The sequence below is a fragment of the Drosophila willistoni genome, chromosome 3R, assembly GCF_018902025.1.
Source record: "Drosophila willistoni isolate 14030-0811.24 chromosome 3R, UCI_dwil_1.1, whole genome shotgun sequence".
NCBI lineage: Eukaryota > Metazoa > Arthropoda > Insecta > Diptera > Drosophilidae > Drosophila > Drosophila willistoni.
In genome coordinates, this window is record NC_061086.1 from 10,756,870 (window position 1) to 10,778,969 (window position 22,100).

Below are 22,100 nucleotides of genomic sequence, written 5' to 3' on the forward strand. Positions count from 1 at the left end.
TGCCGGTTTTTTCCTTCTTCTTTTTTTTTTGGATTTTCCTTTTGTAGAAGAGGCAATCGGAGGCATGGGCACTTTGTGCTGCACAACTGGTGCACAAGTCAGGTATTTAAGGGGTTCACTAACTACACACACACACACAAACAAGCAAACACACCTGCAATTACCTATGAAGTTGGCTTTGTTTGTCGGATCAGACTCACGGATATGTGTAAGTTTTGATAGACAGTGAAAAGACAAATGCTTAACCAGCCTGTTGACTGTGTTCATTGGCTGCCAGTAAGTGCAAAATGTGTTAGTCTATGAGTGAGACAGAGAGAGAGAGAGAGAGAGAATGGGAAAGACAGATTAATTTACATGAAAATTAGTTGGAATATATGACCATTTTGATTGGCCCATGTCATTAAAATGCTAAAATCTTACAGCATATGCATATACAATTATTTTAGATCCGAAAATTTATGCATATTTTACTGGCTGAATGCCCAAGCAATGTGCAACATCAACCGAAAAGCAAAACCGACCAACGGATAGGCAATCAAAATAACTTTCAATTCATTTGCTAAACATTGATGGCAATCAAATTGGAATCGATACTTGCCAAATTGCCCGCTTTATGATGAGCGAAAGTAGCCAATAGAATAAATGAATGAATGAATGAATGGCTGATGCAATGACGAACCCAGTGAATGCCAGACATACGAACGTTTGTCGTAAAAGTCAGCAAAAGTATGCCCAACTCTTAAAGGCATTGCCGAAATTGGGTTCTTTCTCCATTCCTTTTTTTTTTTTTACTTTTCTCTCTACGTCGCTTTACCCCAGGCAGCACGATAAATCTCAACCAAAAGTAGCTTGCTTGTATTCGTGTGTGTGTGCCACAAGTTGAGGGGCATGGAGTTGGCAGAGAGAAGGCCAAAAAGATTGTGTAAAATATGCACGGCTTTGGGGACTCGAGCAAACCAAAGCAACCCGAGCAGCCACGCCACTTGAAGCTGACACAATGTCACAAAGCGCATTATGATGATCAAACATGATGATTATAGCCAAAACGGAGACAGTGATGCCAATTGCCTTTCATAACCCAAACAAAAAGGTCTTTATAATAATGCCATAATGTTTGTATTGCAGTCAATGGCCAAATCAAGATTTTACAAGTTTTCAAATTGAACTAAAGAGAATCATTGTGTATCATTTGAATGGCTTATTTCAAAAAAGCCATATAGTCTCTTTTTTTTAACACCATGAAATATTTGAAAACACTTAATTTTAATCTCGAAATAATATAGAATTCCGAATTGCAATTTTTGTGTAAGTTTATTTGAAAATTTCTAAAACAAATATAGATTACTAAATGTTACTTTGAAAACAAATTTATAAAGAATAACCTTTGAAATTCAAGTAAATATTATACCAATCTTCAAATGAGAAATGATGATAAACAAGTTGAAGATTGATTTTTTGATATGGCCCAACATTTTTGAATACAAAATACCACACTCAAAATCCCAAATAAATATGCTGATAGTAAGTTCTTCAAAAAAGAAACTTTGAGTACAAGACCAATAAAGTTTGATTTGGTGAAAACGAGCCTTAGGTTTTAGTAGCAGCTTTGGCAGTAAGTTTTATTGGTATTTCGTAATACACACACACACGAATACACAAACAAACAAACACACACAATTATTCAAAGCACAAAGGGCAAAAAGGAATTCGATTTTCAGCTATTTTCTATGCCAAAAACGAAGTTCTGGCCACTGGAAACAACCTACTTACTGCACTGTATGTGCCCATAAACACGTGATAAAAGCTTTACTTGCAATTTTAACTTTAGAGTCGAGTGTAAAAGGGATTATGGGTAAGGAGGACAGGAGGCCAGGATGCAGTAAGCAACAACTGCACAACAGGGAGAAGGAGTAAAAGAAGAACAGAAACAAAAACAAAAAAAAGGAGTTTATAGTAGTGTTGTTGCTACTGTCTGTCTGAATGTCTGTGTGTGCCTCCTGTCTATTTGTTTCCCTCGGTTTTGGGGGCGTCGATGCGGCGCCAAGGGTAACCCATCTTTTACTGGCGGGCGTAAGTTACGTGCCAAGCCCGTCTCCCACTCCTTTGGCGCCGCCTCCACCGCAGACACTACTAGCATTCAGTGAGTCAGTCAGATAGTCAGTTAGTTCGTCATATACAACAGATTGTCTGTTTGTCTCCGTTTCGTTCCGTTTTTTTTTCGTCTTGTACGTCTCCGTCTACATTTGTCTATTGCGGCATCCTATGTACTTACGAGCTTCGTTGGATCTGTGGGCCATGAGCTGTTTAGCCGTTTGCCCATGTGTGTGTGTGTGTGGGTCATTTCGACTTGAATTTCAGATTGAATTTGGCTGAGCAAAACATTCGCAATATTTTTTTCCCTTTTTTTTTTTAGAAATGTTGCTGTGTAAACATTAAAGAAATTTATTTTGACTCTGCCGTTTACCAAGATTTTGAAACATTTTACAATCAAACTAAAAGCAATAAGTTTATGCCTTTGGAGGCATGTGAAATACATTTTACGAAAAAGACATTCCAAATGAGGCAATACAAAACAAATAGGCAAAAAATTTAACATATTTGTCTCAATATTGTAACAGTAGTCGACATTAATTACTAAAGTGAACTCACACAAGATGAGGTGTATAAGAGTTTTAACTACTTTCTTTTCAAGCCTTATATACCCTTTTGAATGGTAGCACTTACAGGGTACAGGGCAGAACTTAAAAGTTGCCACCCGCAAGTAATTGCCCTCCATGCCAGTTCATTTCAATTCCACTCGGATTTTTCTTTTCGGTTTTTTTTCATTTGGCACAAATTCAAGCCAGATTACATAAATATTTATGTGGCATATTCACTTAACAAGCCAGCAACGTTCTTCCACACACACATACATATATAGGCAACGCATTGATTGCATTGTTCGCTATCGCCTTTGCGTATGCAATACATTTTTTTCGCTCGCAAGACAACAGTAAACAAAACGACTTCCTCAAACGGCGTTGTACCCCATAAATAATCCTGATTATTGTTGTTGTTGTTGTTGTTGCTGCTGCACTTTTGCCATATTGAAATTCAACTATTGCTCATCATATCAAATGTACCCTAAAGCCCATGTTCGTCTACCAGTGGCTCATTGAAAGCACTTGGCAATTTATTTAATTTGATGTTTGCTCTTGCAAGTGCTGCGAATTGCAAAAAAAAAAAATATATATATATATATCTGCTACTGCTACACATTCACGCATACGCATTCATCCATCCATCCATCCATTGATTTGAATATGTCAGCAATTTGTGTAGTTTTGTGCTCCAATGGGCTAAACCCAAAAAGTCCATCTCCAGTTTGCCAGTTGCCACAGCATTCACAGTATCTAACATTGAAGCATCCATCCATCCATCCTAGCAACTTAATGCAATGTAAACTAAACCCAGCCAAACCAAACAATTTAAAATCATGGCATGTATTTGGCTTCAATTCAATTTAAACTGAAATGAGCGCGTGGCCAGCATGTGTTGGAGTTGCTGATGGTGGTCAGACGGGAAAAAAACAAGTCTTCAATGTGGGTGCAATGGTACAGTGGTAGATAGAAACATTTATGTATGTCCTTTATGAGGTCTTTTGTTGCCTTGATATACACATTATTTTCATATATATCCTAAAGGCAAATGAAGTTAAAGCTATTCAAGAAGTGATTTTTATTAATCAATACATAATTCTTTTCAAATGTGCAAGAGATTTTTAAAAAGGCAAAATAGTTTAAAGTTTTTCAAATCATTGATTAAGCAGTTCGTTGTACTCCAAAGTCAACAGAAAACTTCAGCAAAGGACACTAATCTGAACTATATACTAAACTAAACTGATATAAACTTTTAAATGAATGATTCATATCAGTATTATTCAGCTGATATAGCAATTTTGGCATATGAAGATCTAATATGATTCTTAGGCCATTTGCTTCAGCTGTCGAACTGCTTGCAATTTGCACACTGTGCTATTCTGTACTGTGGAAATGGAGTTTTTAACAGAGCTCTGTTAGGTAACAGTCAATTTTGCATTTTTTCAAGATTGTAAGTCGTAAATTTTTGGTCTGTTAGTTATGCATTTTTAATGTGGGCGAAGGATGTTGTTGCAGCTCGGGCGGGGTTAGTGGCAAAAACTTTTGCCATTACAATGCTACCAGTTCCTGTTGTTGCATTTATTGACACTTGCATCCAACTGTGTCACATAATTTATGATTCCTTGCGACAATCTGTTATTCATAGAAAAAATACATTGTCATCAGAATTATATTTTCGTTTTTTGTCACTTGGCGAGCTGAAATCAAGTTAACCATTCAAAAAATGTATACACGTGAGATGAAAGTTTCTGGTGTCTCGAAACAATTCGCATTTAACTCAGGCCAATTAAAAGTTTAAAACAAAAAAACAAAACACTACACAAAAATTGAAATAAACTTGCCAAAAAATACAAATAAAAAACACAAATTAGAAATATAGTTCGTATTTGATGTTACCCGCACGAACGCCTTGTTAGCGTCAAGTTTATGGCAACTACCGAGTAGTATTTGCCATGGCAATTTAATGAGAAAATGTAGGACAGTGTTTTTTTTTTCTATACACTATTCACTGCCAACTCAGTCGTCTGCCTCAAGACTGAAGCACTACTCAAATAGTCTGAGTGCCGGCATTGCCAGCTGCAGGGCTACAATATGCAGGACCGCGATTCTCTATTCCCCCATTGACTGTGGAAAGCCGCCTTAAAGCCGTCTCGTTGTCGTCATCAAATAAGTTTTTGTTTTTCCAACTGAATCAGAGTATAACGTAAGCCAAAGAATATTTTATGTACATATACATTTTGAAGTAAGTAACTTTGTTTATAACAATAACAAATTGGTGTCGAAATTAATTATGACACCTGAGTGGCGAATTCGACGCGACGTTCATCCGTTTACAGCTATGCAACTTGCGTTGTATAAAATGTGTTGCATATTTTAGGGCGTCCGTGTGCCAGACGCCAGTAAATAACTTTCGGCTTGTTTCTGTTTACGATTCTGTGTTTGTGTGTATGGCAATGGGTGTGGTGTTATAGGTGTGTATGGGTACGTATTTACCATGGTAACTTTTATAGGCTTTAAAGCCCCACAGGTCGCCAACACGATGAAAGTCAAGTGCAAAAAACAAAAAAAGTACGAAAAGGGCACCACAATGCCAGGAACAATAAAGGTGCGGCTGGCGCCACCTCTGCAGCATCCTTGCATCCGCTTTACTTGCAATAAACTTTCGTCCTGTGGCCTTTGGACATCATTATAACTCCTACTGAATGGTCTGGTCAACCGCCACTAGTACCATGCCGCTTAGTGGCCACTTTAAATGCCTTGTGCGTTTTAGGTGCAGCCTCAAACTTCTTGCAACATAAATCTTTAAAAGCTTAAAATCAAGAAATTGACGATATGCATTCTATAAGCCCGTAATTTTGAAAGAAATGAAATCTTTGAAAATTTTGAACTCCCCAACGGAATGGCTGTCAACAATTTATTGTTCAATTCATTTAGCCTTCATTCAATTGCTTATCCCCCTCCCCCTCCACCATCCTTCGACACATGGTGACTGTAATACATGTGTACATACAATACCGATTCCGAAATCTATTAACTTTCCTTTTTGGCCCTTTTGTTTTTGTATTCTGTGCTAGTTTCTATCAACAATTTTATGGCTTAAAAGTTGTGCTGTAAAATTGGAATTGACTTGGCCTGGCTAAAACACATGCGGGAAATTTTTCGGTGCATGTATTGTGGCAGTTATATACGCATATATTTGATATTGTCACATGTGTAAATAGTATGCTACAGCAATTGGAATTTTTGGCTAAACTAATAAATACAACAAAAATTTGGCCAAAAAGATTTTAACAAGATTTTTACAAACAAAACAAAATTAAAGCCAATTAAATTTTGGTTTACAGAAATTGGTATTGCATTTATTACAGATTTTATAAAATTTTGATTAGATTTCTCTGCAAACTCGATGGAATCATATGTACTTTTAGAGTCAGATATAAAATAAATTGTAAATTAGTTGAAGAAAAATCGAAAAATAAAACCATTGACTTTAAATAATTTAGAACTCAGCTTGAATTTAGTAATTTTTAGGGTAACCTTTAAGCAAGATCTATATCTCTTCAACACTTGTTAATAATTGCAAACGTTCATAGATACTTAAAAGGGATCTAGGGGGTCTGTAAGGTCATCAGCCCACTGGCATGACGACCCACATGGAATCCACTTGGCGATAATACGCCAGAGTTTCCCTTGCAAACACATTAACCGCAGAGTTCACTTTTTTGTTGCTTAATTCTTTGGGTAAAATTTAAAAATTTTAAAAACTTTAAAGAGACTATCCATATGGATGTATGTATGTATAATTTTCTCATCATCCTTTTTGCCTCTGTCTGGAGTTGAAAACATTTTCAATTTGGCTGAATCTGAACACCCAAACCAGACAGTTAGTTAAGAGCGTGAACTAATTAGTGCATTAGTATTTAGCCAAATAGTACAGAAAAACGACGGAAACACAAATAAAAATAAAATGCCAAAAAAAAAAGGAACCAAATAAAATGATGCCAACTTTCACTCTAGCCACAGCGGCATTTGCAGAACGATGTAGGTTAGGCAAAGTTTTTAGCCCAACTAAAACGTTGCGACTAAATGAGAAGATGCTACCGATGCTGACTGGTTGCTGGTGGCTGTTATGGCTGTAATGCTGCTTGACACACATCTGAGTGTAGTATGTAAGTAAGTAAGCGAGTGACTACGTGATAAAATTTTTGAGGTAATGCGGTTTATGGATATCAGCATCTGGTGCTCATTAAAATTATGGTTTTATATACACATGCATATATGTGTATATACATAAGTAGTCTAAGAGATTGCTCAATTATGAATGTGCCAGTATTAACGCATTTTATCGATTTGCTATGCATAGATTGATGATTGATTAAAATTGGCTTAAGTAACCATAATGTGTGTTCAAGCTAACCACGCGCCGCAATCAAGCGGGAATGCAATTAGCAAAAGGATTTCTGCAATTGAAATGAAAATTAAAATACCAAAAACCCATACCATGACCAGATTGGATAGACTACCTACCAGCCGCAAGGACAAGTTGATTTTCATGTAAAACAAATATCACTTAATGTGCCTGTACTGCCCTGTGGCAGGCTAATGGCAAAACAAAAAGCACGTACTACATACAAGCACATATATATACATATACCCACTGGTCAGGCATCCAGCTGCTGCTGTTGATGTTGCTTCTGCTTCTGCTCCTGCTCCTGCCCCTGCTCCTTTTGCTGTTGCTGTGGTCCTTCTTGCCTAGAAACATGGCACGTGTGCGTGTGGAAGTCGTAAAAAAGTGTGCATCAGGTTGCAACGAATGGCTGAGGAGGTGGAGCTGTTTGGCATTAATAGCAACTGTCGACAAACAACAACAACAACAACAACATGAACAAGCCATGGAAACGATGTGGGCACACAGTTGAGGCACGACCCATCTGGTGGTCTTAGACTAGATGCCTTACACCGGTCACTTGTACTTTGGTGCAAGTTCTTCTATTTTAAGTTTCAAAATCTATTTCAATTATTAAGACAATTGGTAATTGGTCATGTCATCTAGCATATAGATATAGATATCTCATATCATTTTGGAAATGAAATTCAGCTAAAATTTGTTGTTTAAATTGCTTTTGAACCACTGTGGTCAGAATGACCATGACACTTAATTTTAATAAACAAAATACTCGGCTCATGGTTTTCCCTTTTCAGGAGCCCAATATACATACATATGTATCTATGTAAGCTCTTACAGAATTGAGCTTAGCTCATATGGAATGGTAACCATTTTGTAAATGAGTCTGTCTGAAAGGAATTCCTGAGATGGATATGACTATATATATATATTTACATACCTGTGTTTATATGTACATAGAGATATAGAGTTTTCTATAGTTGTTGTTGCTGCTCCAGCAGAGTTGTAATGAGCCGCACGAGAAATGCAAAAAACTTGTCGGCATAAGCTGAAATCCTAGAATCTAGAAACGAGAGTAGCAGCTTTGTGGAGTTGTAGCTTCTGGGTTTCCCAAGAGATCGATGTCTAACCATAACTCCACTGGCGGAGTAGCAGCCGCAATTTCAGAGACGGTATATGAACATATGTATTCGAGTGTGTGTGTGTGTATGTTTGTGTGTGAAGTTGTTGTCGAGTTGAAGTCGAGTTTGTTTTCCACTTGGCACTATCCTTAACCCGTACTCGTAGTCGAAACCAACGCACGGGTCGCACGTGCGCTTGTCATTTTACTTTTAAAACTTTTGCGTTTTGCTGTCATTGCAGTTGGTTTTGGGGCTCGTGTTGTTGTTCTCCTCTTGTTCTCGTTCTCGTTTTGCCTGCTTTTCAATTTTATTGTGGAAAAAACAACAACAACAACATGAACTGTAAAAGGCGTCGGAGTGCTACGTGATTTACACCTTGCAAACGGACTGTGCATCATTTTATGATGCCTCCATTCTGCACTTACCCATGCCCTTAACCAAGGGAGATTTAGTTCCGATGCGTTCTCTCTCTCTCTCTCTCTGTTTCTTTCTCGTTCTGCTGATGTTGCTGCTTAAGTTACCATTTCAAGTTTATAAGGTGCTTTGGCATGGTTTTGTTTTTCCTTTTCATCTTTCATTTTTCTTTTCGTTTTTTTTTTTTACTGTTTTTTGTGGCTTGTTTGTTTATAGTTTTGCTATTGCTGCTTCTCCAGACCCAATCTCTATCCATTCGATTTTACGTGCGCTCTGATGGCCAGGCCCAAAGCCACAGCTGACAGCCACAGCTCTGGTCACGGGACATTGCATTTGAAAAATATGGTATCGGGCTAGCTGCATCCGTCTATCAGTCCCTCTGTCCCTCTGTCTGTCCGTTCGTCCGTCACTTTGTGTGTGTCCTTCGCCCGCCGGCCATGTCAAAGTCAAAGCCACGCGCCACCATTGTCATTACACGCGCGTACGCTTACACGATTGAAGTTTGGGGATCTGTGGAGAACTCGTGGCGCTCGGTGGCTTGACGCTCTCTACGGTAAGGTTGCATTGCATTTTAATGAAGATATACGTCGCAGAGGAAAGCAGTAAGTGAGAGACAGAGAGAGCGAGCACTGAGCTTTGCCTAGTTGCCTGTCTGGTTGATGGTGGTTTAGTTGGAAAATTTACTCGCCGCTTTTCACAGCTTTTTGCCTGCCTACCACCCAGCCTGTCCTTTCACTTTGCCAGTCAGTCAGACGGTCAATCAGGTACAGGCAAATCCATGCATATAGACACATATTCGTGCCCTTGCAAATATTAGCTTTTCAACATAATTTTTCGCAATTTTAAAACCGGATGATTTATCTGAAATAATTGACATAATTTATAGATGGTAATTAACCTTGATAGATTACTTAAGTTAAGCAGAGAGAACCTCAGATTAAGGAAAAGGGCAGTTGCTGATGATAAATTAATTAATTTTGAGAGCTGCAATCAAAGAGTTTACAATTTCTTAAGTTTTTCAATACATGTATATACCCTTTCAGGGACTCCCACTGACAGTTTTGTGAACTAGCTAATGAAAGATAATACCCTTCACTAGAAAAAGCCATGTACTAGACTGTTTGTTTTTGCTTTACCATAAATAAACAAAGCAACAGCTATGAAATGTTGTATATTCTTGGCCTTTCCGATTCTTCACTTAGTAGAATGAGCCTCTCACGTCTCACATAACAAATATATCGGAATGCATTTAAAACTTTTGAAAAAATAGATCTCCAAATTATGAAAAGATGATAAATGAAATGTTTTCAGTTTAGTTTTTAAACATCTAGAAGTCAGTCAAACCTTGCCTTTAACCCCAATAAAAAATGTTCAAAATATGATACTGACCAAGAAACTATTAACTCAAATGACCCTAAATCATGTTTGATTAAATTTTGTTTACTCTAATATACCATTAAATACTTTTAGGAGGAATATCCTTCATCTGCATATGTGCTCTTTAATACTTGGAGTACTAATTCTAATTATTAAACCAAAAGTTAACATAATATGTCATAATAAAAAACTATTATCTTGTTACATAAATTAAAGTTGCATTTTAAAATGAAGTAACAAATGAATGATTTTAAACAACCAAAGGGCTATTTTCTCATAATCGTTTGAATTTTGAAGTTTGTGAAAGGAACTCCTTATACGATATACAATATATATTTTTTTCCTGCTGGTCACATGCATAATACATGCTGAAGCACTCACACTCGTTACAGTCTTGAAAAGAGAAAAATGGCAGAAACTTTAATACATTTCTTTGTCTGTCTTCCATTTTGTTTGCTTTGATGTCGGGCCCAAGTTCTTGCGGCTTTTGGCCGTTTCTCTTTTTTGCCTTTTGTCTTTGTCTTTACACCAACTTTTCGCATTAATTCTGTTAATAATTTTTAATGTTCGACATGGCAGTGTGCAAAGTGCGACGAACGTATGCAAAGTTCACCAACTATTTGCACACATGGTAATTAAAAATTTAATTGCCCTGTCAATATGTGCCGACGCCAAGTTATTTTTCTTTTTATTTTTAACTCCGTAGTATATTGCAGCAAAAAAAAAAAACCGGAAACAAAAAACTTTGCGTTAAAGAATAAGCCATAATGCTGTCAGAATGCATTTGCATTACAAATTACTCATTTAACTACGTGACATTGTCGTGAATTTATCCTTAATAAGAGATCCTGCCCTTTTAGTAGCTCCCAATGGCCTCTGGGTCTTGTCTTGTCTTGTCCATTGCGAAATATGTGTTAACATGAATTTCTGCATATCCATGCAGTCATTTTTATGTGCCACTAAACCGACAATGCGTTTTAGTCTGCTAGCCCGGCGTGCTGGCATCTTGAACATTTTTCACCTAAAGATATACGAGCACATTCCATTTAAATGCAAAATAGCCAACAAGCATACATATTTTTCTATACTTGTTCAACCTTACGTATTAGGGTGGTCATCTTGTTTTGACCTGGCCAAGTTTTCAAAATCATTTAGTTCTTAACCTCTTCTCGAAGTTTGTAATTTTTAGCGATTAATCTTTTTAAATCAATATAGCTGTAATTTATTTATGTATAAAGCAGTATATACTGCTGTGTATATGGAAAGTAGAACAAAATATTTTAGATGTTAAATAAATCAAATGAAATACATAACAATTTTTTAATTTAGAGCTTTTTTCTTTCATTTGTTGCGAAAAACCAAAAGAGCGGATATTTATGCCACTTCAAACAAGTGTCTCCGACCATATAAAGTATATACATATATTCTTGATCAGCATGACGAGACGAGTTCATATAATCATGTGCGTCCGTCCATCCGTCTGTCCGCCCGTCTGGATCAACGCAAACTCCTCCTAGACCGATGGAGCTACAGACCTGAAATTTCGCATGTAGGCTTGTATATACTGAAGGGGTTGGATATCTGGAATTCAGCCGGATCGGACCACTATATCATATATCTCCCATACAAACGACAAAGTCACGAACAGTGACTTTTCTCAACAACTTCGTTATTTTCTGAGCTATTATCGTGAAATTTAATATTGGTGAGTTTATTACACATATTAACGACAATGCCAAATTTGATCAAGATCGGGTGACTATATCATACAGCTCCCATAGGAACAATCGGTGGAAAACAGTGACTTTGTTTAAAAACTTCGTTATTTCCTGTGCTAAGAATGTGGGCCATTCTTTCGCAAACTTTAGCCTTTTTAGATAAAACGTTTTTCCACTTTGATGGCTATAGGTAAGGAAAGATTTACCAAAAAACTTGCAAGGGTATACAAACTTTGACGCGGTCGAAGTTAGCCCTGGCCCTCTTGTGACTTCTGTCACATATTTATACCCTTGCAAAAAGGGTTTATTAATTTTGGTCAGAAGTGTGCAACGCATAGAAGGAAGCATTTCCGACCATATAAAGTAAATATAAATAAATATATTCTTGATCAGCACGACGAGACGAGTTCAAATAGCTATGTCCGTCCGTCCGTCCGTCCGTCTGTCGGTCTGTCCGTCTGTCCGTCCGTCTGGATCAACGCAAACTCCTCCTAGACCGTAAGAGCTACAAGTTAGCCCCGGCCCTCTGTTTTTTTTTGTTTTTTGGGCTACTTTTGCTCGTTTTTATTTAAAGCAGGCTTCTTGCTTCTTTCTTATTACATTAATATTTAAGCTTAGAATAATGCCAACAATGATTATTAAAAAATTAAGATTTTCAGAAAATGTTCAATAATTTTCAAAGGGGATATACAATTTTCGGCGTAAGGACAGCCAAAAGGGGAAATTAGAAATATCGATATTTCCATGTCCACATCCTTTTCAAAATAAAAAGAGAAAAAGATGAGGTGCAAATGTGTAATATATACATTTAAAGGATACTACATTCTAAGGAAAAAGTCCTATAAAACATAGCCAGTGCATAATACTTAACTTGGCCTTTAATTTTTCTTTACATATGAACATTATTTTACTCTACATTTACCCAAAAATAGATATAGAACATAATAAAAGCAGTTAGCTTTTGGGTTAATTTTTTATTGATTGTCTGATTTAACTTCAAATACAAAAGTACTGATAATTACACATTTATTTCATTTTTAAGTACTTTTTAACATACAAACTCTCCAGAATGGACACACAGTATTTGATTGCGATATGTTTGCTTAGTTGAAATATGTAAGTTTTCAATCTTTGTCATTATGATATTCATCATTAGTTTATATTCACAATGAGTGTGTTTATGTTAGCTCGCACGATTGTACGTATACGTAATAAGAAGAACTGTAATTGAAAATAATATTCAAATAATAATCAATATCATAATCGAAACATATTGAAACTTTACTTAACTGTAATTTGATTGTGTAATTAAAATAATTTATTAAAAATGTTTTTAAACTTAGCCACTTTTTTGACTATTTAAGATTAGGATAGATATTAGATATTTCCAATGGAAAAGAAAATAACATTCAAGTCTTTAATGATTTGAAATTATTGTGACAACAAGGCATTGATTTTCAATCGCAACAGTTGTTGCTACATGTAATCCACTTTTAACCCGTTTCGACAGCTGGAACCATCCATGGCGCCGGCAACAACTGCATCAGCATATTAAATAAACTGCCACTTGGTCCATGGTTCTGTTGTAAGTTTTGTAAGTAAACATTTTGTCACTTGCATATAAATTAGGCACGCAAAATTTGTCCATATTAAATGAGCTAAGCGAACTGAAGTGTAGAAATTACATTTGCTTCGACTGAACTAGACAGAAATGGAATAAAACTTTCCTTCCTGGTCACTTGGCACACATATGCCACAAGATTTTACCCCCGAACTCTTGGCCAATGTTATTGGAGCTAAAAAGCAAAGAATCTTTACAAATTGGCAATGGGAAAAGTTTGCTTTTTTCATTTCCATCGATAAAAGTTGAATTCAGTTCGTTCTATGCTTAATTTAAAAGTAAAGTAATGACGAAGCTGTTACTTTTTCTCTATATATATTCGTTGGACCGGCTGACGCCATTTGATTGCATCATTTGTGAACAGATGGCAAGTGCCAGTCCAATATCTGGCTACTTTAATTTTCAAAGATGTCATTTATAGAAATTTATTCAACTTTGTATATTCCAATGAGACTCTTTATAATAGCTAATTCAAATAAAATATCGGTTCACAAGACTATATATTTATACATAAATTACACATAAAGAATTGATTAAAATCAGTACCATGATTGGTATATATGTATATAGTAAACTTATAAAATTATGAAAGAGTACCATATATTTTAACATTGCCCCGTGGAACACCATAAGCAATCCATTCGGTATCAAACAAATAGTCCCCCTCAGGAAATGGTAGCAGTTTGGTTAATTGATAGTCAATTGCATTTATAGGGACTTTCTCTACTATAATATCATGCTGAAAACGAAAATCAATAAATAAGGGAAAGAAAATAATTTTTGACAATTTACTAACTTACGTTAAAGGGACACTTATGGTTCACATTAGCGTATGGTGAAATAAAACCAAAGAAATATTTCATTACTGGATTTGCTGCATTGACGTTCCTCAGAAATTTACATCCATCCACAGTGACATTATACAGAAATGGTTTGTAGCCATTGAAACGTTTAAAAAGTGCCAAACTGGCCTGGAATTTTAAAAGCTATGTATATAGGTTTAAAGACAATTAAGTTCGTGGTTTCTACCGAAAAATTGGTAACTGGAAGCTCATATAAATTTACTCGAACTGTGAAGTATTTGTAACTTCGGTTTACCGATTTCAAGTAGCAAGATTCAAAACCACAAAACGCCTTGTCAAGACTTTCACATTTAATGTTTGTAAACTCAAATTTAGAATCAATCTTTGCAAATATAGCGAAAAACACGGTAAACAAAAATTTAAATTTATTATTTGACCACATCTTGGTGTATCTATAGATCGACAGCAACTAATGACATTTTCCCAAAGGAGCCAAAAACGATTATGGGGAACACTTTACAGTTGATTGGTAAATTTAAGTGCTTTGATGTTCTGATAACAGAGACTAATTAGTAGGTAATTTAAAAAAACGATTCTTCTTTCTTTTTAACAAAACAAAACATGTTCCCCGTATCAGTAAATCAATAATTTTTGATCGAATGAAACCATTTCTTTCTCACATATGAATATGTACTTAAATATATTTTTATAGGCACTGAAAATATATTTAAGTACATATTCAGACAGAACTTAGTTTAAATAGTAATAATTAGCAGTTGTGAAATAGTTTCATAAATTTTTACAATGACCTTTGGAGCAGCATAAGCAATCTATAAGGTATAAAACAAATAATCACTTGTCTCAGAAAAGTAATCTAAATTAAAAGAGAAGTGTGTAAAATTGGCACATCATATACCAGTTGGTATACTACATGGAATGCCTTTAGTAACAAAATAAAAAAAATGAAAATCATTAAGGGATCGAATAATTTTGTATTGCTCTACAAAAAGTTGTATAATTTTGTGGAACGAATTGTTTATATACTTTATTAACTTTCTTTTTCAAGAAAACAAGTAGTTAGGAAAACTGGTTCGGTTCTAACCCAATGATCGTTAAAATGGGCAGCCAATATCTGTATTTCTATCAAATTTTGATCAATAGACGTTAAGTTGAGTTGAAATAACTAAACTCTGGATAGGGGTAACGACATATCTCCGCCGTTAGAAAAACGACATGGATAACTTTGGATAACTATAGAAAAGCTGCAGTCTGCTTTAATACATGAAAATTTAATTATGTTTAACACTGCTGAAATACATTGCAAGAAACATCGATAATTACGAGAGAGTTCCATATATTTTAACATCAGCAAACTGAACCACAAAAACTGTAACATTTAATATCCGTCAGGAAACGGAAAAAGTTGTGTCATTCGATAGCCGACAAAACTTCTAGGGAGTTTATTAACTATAAAAACATACTGTAAAGAATATATACGTCAACGTTTGTATACCCTTGCAACTTTTTTGGTATAACTTTCTTTCCTTACCTATAGCAAAACGTTTTATCTAAAAAGGCTAAAGTTTGCGAAAGAATGGCCCACATTCTTAGCATAGGAAATAACGAAGTTTTTGAACAAAGTCACTGTTTTCCACCAATTGTTCCTATGAGAGCTGTATGATATAGTCACCCGATCTTGATAAAATTTGGCATTGTCGATAATATGTGTAATAAACTCACCAATATTAAATTTCACGATAATAGCTCAGAAAAGAATGAAGTTTTTGAGAAAAGTCACTGTTCGTGACTTTGTCGTTTGTATGGGAGCTTTATGATATAGGGCCGATCCGCCTGAATCCAAGATATCCAAACCCTGCAGTATATACAAGCCTACATGCAAAATTTTAGCTCTGTAGCTCCAGACAGACGGACGGACGGACGGACTTGAACTCGTCTTGTCGTGCTGATCAAGAATATATACTTTATTTTATCGGAAATGCTTCCTTCTATACGTTGCATACTTCTGACCAAAATTAATATACTCTTTTTGCAAGGGTATAAAATGAGACAGAAAGATTGGGCAATTGCATACTGCTTAGCTTATTTTCGAAAGTATCTAGTACTTTCGGCTAGACGGAAGCAATTCACACATTTTTGACATCCAATAAGGCCTGGGATGTTTGTAAAATTTGACCTGGTCAAGGGGGTACAATACTTCAATCATTCTACTTCGTGAACTCATACAGTCAACATCAAAAATAAAACAAATACTTTGCCTTACTTCTGATCATCAAAAAAAAAAAAAAAAAAAAAAGTGAAAATATGTTGACTGTACAACTGATCATGCAAGTGAGTGTGTGGCAGTGAGCAATCCTCCGGATCGAGCAGTGAGTTATTGGATAACTGCTTTCCGTTGACATTCAATCTCAAACGGGGGCACAAAGAAAAAGGCCAAGGGCACGAAAAACTCATTGAGACTAAGCGGTAAGAGTTAGGAATAGGAAAACAAAAATTCAGCCTGACTGAATATTCCGTCTTTGGAAAATAGGTTCAAAAAGGTTTTCGAATCCTGTGAGGAGAGTGTACAAAGCCCCTCGTATGGATGTATGAAGGAGGAATGCGTTATGGGAGGCTGCGATATTAAATCTCGACCAAGCTCGGTTAAATCTGAAATCGAAATGGAACCGGATGTTGTAAGTAGTCAGCAGCCACCTTACGTAAACATACTCCCAGAAAACAGGCAGTTTGTTGTAGTTGTTTCTTCCTCGGAGTGTGAGAAAAACTTTTGCGATCTCTTAGAAGAGTTCTTTGGGTTTTTTTTTTGATTATAGAAACGTTCGCTGCTTAAATTTTAATGAGGTGACTCCGGTGACCGAGTATGAGGGACGACTCTTTATCGCAGCTGCCGACGAAGACACCATGGAGTGGGTGGCTCGCAACGTATGTGCCATGGAATCCTATGCGGCTGTTAGTCTTATAAACTTCCTTCACCTAACGGCGGCAAGAGTTACGTGGCCAAAGGTCGAGGATTGTTTGCAGCTAATTTTCACGCTCCTGGAACTGCAGTACTCTGATATTACGACCGTGAAGTGGGCTGTGGTGAGCCGGGAAAATGTACCCCCTATAGTCAAGAATATTTGCCCCAATGAACAGGTCGAGATTTGGATGGATACGGACAGTGTGGATATCATCAAGGAGAGATGCAACCGCCTCAAACTAAGTTTTTGGATGATTGAAATGTTAAAAAAAAGTTACTATTGCGGCAGACTCATTTGTCTACCGATTTTTCTGACTGGCAACGGTCAAACGACATTTCTCAGAAATTTACAACCATCAATAGTGTAATTATATAGAAATAGTCTATACCCATTCAACCATTTCATTAATGAAAGACTCGTCTAAAATTGAAGGAAATTTAAATTTACGTGATCACAAAGATAGTTACCGAAAACCTGGTTATCTTGGATGAAACGTATTTGTAACTTTCGTTAATACATTTCAAAAACCAATTTTCAAAACCACAATTCCTTATCAACAGATTCACATTTAGTTGTGAGTAAAACAAAAAAAAACGGCAAAATAAAAATGTTTAATAAACATTTACACAATGTCCATAACTACGAAAGAGTTCCATATACCTTAACATTAGCACTTTGAACCCCAAAAACTGTACCAGTCATATCCATCATATAATCTCCCTCGGGAAACGGGAGAAGTTGAGTTACTTTATAGTCGATAAAACTTGCAGGGACTGTATTAACCATGATGTCATGCTGCAAATAAAATATATTGAATTTTAAGCAAAAACAATAAAATCGATGAAATTTTCATTAATTACATAATAAGGACAACTATGGTTCGCATTTGTATAGGGTGAAATAAAGCCAAAGAAATATTTAGCCACTGGATTTCCAGATTTAACGTTCCCCAGAAACTTGCAACCGTCAATCGTTATATTGTACAGAAATGGTTTATATCCATTAAACCGTTTCATCAATGAAAAATTTACCTAAATTTAAAAAAACAGCTTAAATTATTGTGTACACTTTGTGAAGAAGTTTTCTGTTTGTTAATAATTACCGAAAACTTAGTTATTGGCAATTTATGCAAATTCATTTTGGCTGAAACGTATTTGTAACTTCGGTTAACAGATTTTAAATAACAATATTCAAAACCACAAAATTCTTTATCTGAACATTCACATCTTATGTTTGTAAACTCAAATTTAGATTCAATCTCTGTGAATATGGCAAAAAACAGGATAGAACAACAAATCGAACCATTTATTGACCACATCTTTGTTGGTGATTGAAGTGTCCACAACTAGTTCTAATATTGAATATCATTCCGTAACTGTTAACGTAAAAATAATTACAAAATAATTTGTCGTAATTATGTGGAAAACATAGTGAGATCTAGAAAATTAGATTTGATTGTTTATATACATATTTACTTTACTATTTTTAAACCACGGTAATTAATAAAGAGAGCTGAACTTAGTCACCAACCCATTAAATTCCAATTTAACATTTCAAATATCTGTTAAATCGATTTCAAAATCGCAATTGAACCTTTGAGTGACTATCGGTAGTTTACTAAGTGAGTCACTAGTTGATATAATAGTTGTCGAGAATGAAGTTATTAACAGTTTCCCAACTGATAGCTGAAAAGTTTGCAAGGATATCAAGATATTCAAACGATTATTGAAACCACCATATACGATTGGAAACTGATCGTTCCAGTTGATTTATATATTTAATTGTGTACCAAAGTGACTATAGTATAGTATGTGATTGAAATCGAAAACATATTAAGTTAATCGGAAACTTTGTGGTTTCCTATTTATAACCGAAATAATTTATACCTCAAACCAGTGTACCCGAATGAATTAAGTCAAACAAAACCAGTAAATTTGGATGTACGGAATCAAAAATTATGAGAGAGTTCCATACACCTTAACGTTAACTCTTTGAACGCCAAAAAATGTACCAGTCATATGTATCATATAATCTCCCTCAGGAAATGGAAGGAGTTGTGTCATTCGATAGTCGACGAAACTAGTAGGCACTTGATTAACCATGATATCATGCTGCAAACAATATAAATACATAATAAATTCTACAAAATTAGCAACAAAATCAGTTAACATTCATTAATTACATAATAGGGGCAACTATGATTCGCATTGGTGTACGGAGCAAAAAAACCATAGAAATATTTTACTATTGGATTTCCAGATTGGACGTTTCCTAGAAATTTGCAACCATCAACAGTGTAATTATACAGAAATGGTTTATACCCATTGAAACGTTTCATCAATGAAAGACTCGTCTAAAATTCAAGAATATTTAAACTTAGTTTATCACATTGATCACGAAAATAGTTACCGAAAACTTGGTTATCGGTGGTTGGTGCAAATTCATCTTGGCGGAAACGTATTTGTAACTTCGGTTTATAGATTTCAAATAACAATATTCAAATCCACAAAATTTCTTATCTAAACATTCACATTTTATATTTGTAAATTCGAACTTAGAATTGATCGTTGTGAATCCAACAAAAAACACGGCAAAACAAAATGCAATTCTATAGTATGACCACATATCGTTGAATCTGTGGATAAGAAGTAACTAAAAATATCCAAACGCTTATTGAAACCAATATAAACGGGTGAAAACTGAACTTTCCAGATGATTTATATTTTTAATTGCTTAAATGATACAATTTAAATACATATTTGCTTCACCGGAGACTAAAAATATATTTATTATTAAAAACAGTATACACAATGTCCATAGTTATGAAAGAGTCCCATATGTTTTAACATTAGCAAATTGAACGCCAAAAACTGTACCAGTTAAATCTATCATATAATCTCCCTCAGGAAATGGAAGGAGTTGTGTCATTCGATAGTCGACGAAACTAGTAGGCACTTGATTAACCATTATATCATGCTGCAAAAAAACTATATTTAATTATAATGGAAAACTGTATTCGTTTAGGTCTGAATCAATTACATTGAATGGGCAACTATGGTTCGCATTGGTATACGGAGCAAAAAAACCATAGAAATATTTTATCACTGGATTTCCAGATTTGGTGTTCCCCAGAAACTTACAAGCATCAAGTGTGAAATTATACAGAAATGGCTTATACCCATTAAACCGTTTCATTAATGAAATATTTATCTAAAATATTAAGTTAACTTTTTTTTTATTGTTTCAGTAGGTTAAAAAGTATTCCATTTGTAGATAGCTACCGAAAAACTGGTTATCGGCGGTTTGTGCAAATTCATTTTGGCTGAAACGTATTTGTAACTTCGGTTAATGGATTTCAAATAACAATATTCAAATCCACAATATTCCTTATCTACACATTCACATTTTATGTTCGTAAACTCAAATTTGGAATCAATCTTTGTGACTATTGTAAAAAACAGGACAGACCAAAAAATAAAAAGATTTATTGAACACATCTTTGCTGGTGATTGAGGCTTTAGTAACTAATTCAAACACTGCATAGAGAAAACTATAAATTCCCTAACTTTAAATGTAATAATAATTACAAAATAATTTTGCCAAACTATACGAAAATCTAATGAGACGTAAATGATTCTTTTTCATTGTTATTTAAATATCAAATTTTGTTAGGTTAGTTCATGGGTCGATAGTGAAACTTTCCCCCATCGACCAAAGAGTTTGCAAAATAAACGACAATATATTTCAAAAGAATTGTTAATTATCCAATCGATTTGAATTCACTTAATTAATTTTATTAGTTAGGAAAGAGTTCCATATACTTTAACATAAGCACGTGAAACACCACCGGCCATCCAAGTGGAATCAACCATATAGTCGCCCTCAGGAAATGGCAACAGTATTGTTGCTCGGTAGTTAACAAAATATATTGGCAGTCTTTCTACAATAATATCATGCTTCAAGGAAAATGCTTAGAATAGCGAATGGTACATAGCATTACTTCACTTACATTGAATGGACACTTATGATTCATATTGCCATAGGGTGAAATGAAATCAAAAAAATATTTTGCTACTGGATTTCTTGATTTTACAGACTCCAGATATTTGCATCCATCTACAGTTATATTGTAAAGAAATGGCTTATACCCATTGAATCGTTTCAATAGTGCCAGGTTGACCTGTAATTAAAGTATTTTAATAATAAACCGTAAAATTGGTTCATTTGTTTGGTAAGTACTGAAAAATTGGTGACTGGAAGCTGGTATAAATTGACTGTAACCGATGCGTATTTATAACTTCGATTTACTGATTTCAAGTAACAACGTTCAAAACCACAAAAAGCTTTGTCAAGACTTTCACATTTTAAGTTTGTAAACTCAAATTACGAATGAATATTTGCAAATAAAACGAAAAGCACGGCAAACCAAAATGCAACTTTATAATCCGACCACATCTTGGTGGATCTATGGATCGTTAGCAACTAACAAAAATAGTTTAAATTATGTAAACAATTGGATTGTACTCTTTCCAGTCGATTAATATATTTAATTGTTTACTACAGCTTTAATGTCTGATAAAAAAAACATTATTTAGTTCGAGATTTGAAACGACGATTTCATTTTATTATTTTGCAATACAAATTTTCACAACAAAACATACATTTTCAATAAAGTAAAAGTACTTATGACCCAACCATGACCCATTAAGTCCACACATGTACTTTACACTGCATAAATATAAATAATTATGAAAGAGTTCCATATATATTAACATAAGCACGTGGAACACCATAAGCAATCCATTTGGTCTCAACCAGGTATACAGCTTTAGGTAAAAGTATTAATTTGGTTAATTGGTTGTCGATATAGTTTATTGGCAGTTTCTCTACTAGAAGATCATGCTGAAAAAAGTAAACAATATATATAGTGACAAAATATTTTTGACCACTTTACTTACATTAAATGGACACCTATGATTCACATTGCTGTAGGGTGTAATCAGATCAAAAAAAGAGTTAGCTAT

The 22,100-nt window shown here is 35.0% G+C and overlaps 3 protein-coding genes across 3 annotated transcripts in view; 1 reads left to right on the forward strand and 2 right to left on the reverse strand.

Moving 5' to 3' along the window:
* Nucleotides 1–22,100, forward strand: part of LOC6651205 (sex determination protein fruitless) — a 150,967-nt gene that overhangs the window by 10,998 nt on the left and 117,869 nt on the right. The gene's annotated exons all lie outside the window — the stretch shown is intronic.
* On the reverse strand, nucleotides 17,716–18,394 carry LOC111519504. Its single transcript, XM_023180750.1, has 4 exons — nucleotides 18,379–18,394; nucleotides 18,179–18,288; nucleotides 17,937–18,107; nucleotides 17,716–17,871 (listed from the first exon to the last, which is right to left on the reverse strand). The coding sequence occupies exons 1-4, from the start codon at nucleotides 18,392–18,394 to the stop codon at nucleotides 17,716–17,718; spliced, it is 453 nt and encodes a 150-aa protein (XP_023036518.1).
* On the reverse strand, nucleotides 20,877–21,531 carry LOC6651018. The gene is made up of 4 exons (XM_023180751.1): nucleotides 21,514–21,531; nucleotides 21,316–21,453; nucleotides 21,086–21,256; nucleotides 20,877–21,032 (listed from the first exon to the last, which is right to left on the reverse strand). Exons 1-4 carry the CDS (start codon nucleotides 21,529–21,531, stop codon nucleotides 20,877–20,879), a joined length of 483 nt encoding a protein of 160 aa, XP_023036519.1.

Coding starts and splice junctions, on each gene's coding strand:
- LOC111519504 (XM_023180750.1), bottom strand. Junction 18,108..18,178: donor TGCCAATAACTAAGTTTTCG/GTAATTATTAAC, acceptor TTTTAAATTTAG/GTAAATTTTTCATTGATGAA. Junction 17,872..17,936: donor ACCATAGTTGTCCTTATTAT/GTAATTAATGAA, acceptor TTTTATTTGCAG/CATGACATCATGGTTAATAC.
- LOC6651018 (XM_023180751.1), bottom strand. Junction 21,257..21,315: donor TTCCAGTCACCAATTTTTCA/GTACTTACCAAA, acceptor CTTTAATTACAG/GTCAACCTGGCACTATTGAA. Junction 21,033..21,085: donor ATCATAAGTGTCCATTCAAT/GTAAGTGAAGTA, acceptor TTTTCCTTGAAG/CATGATATTATTGTAGAAAG.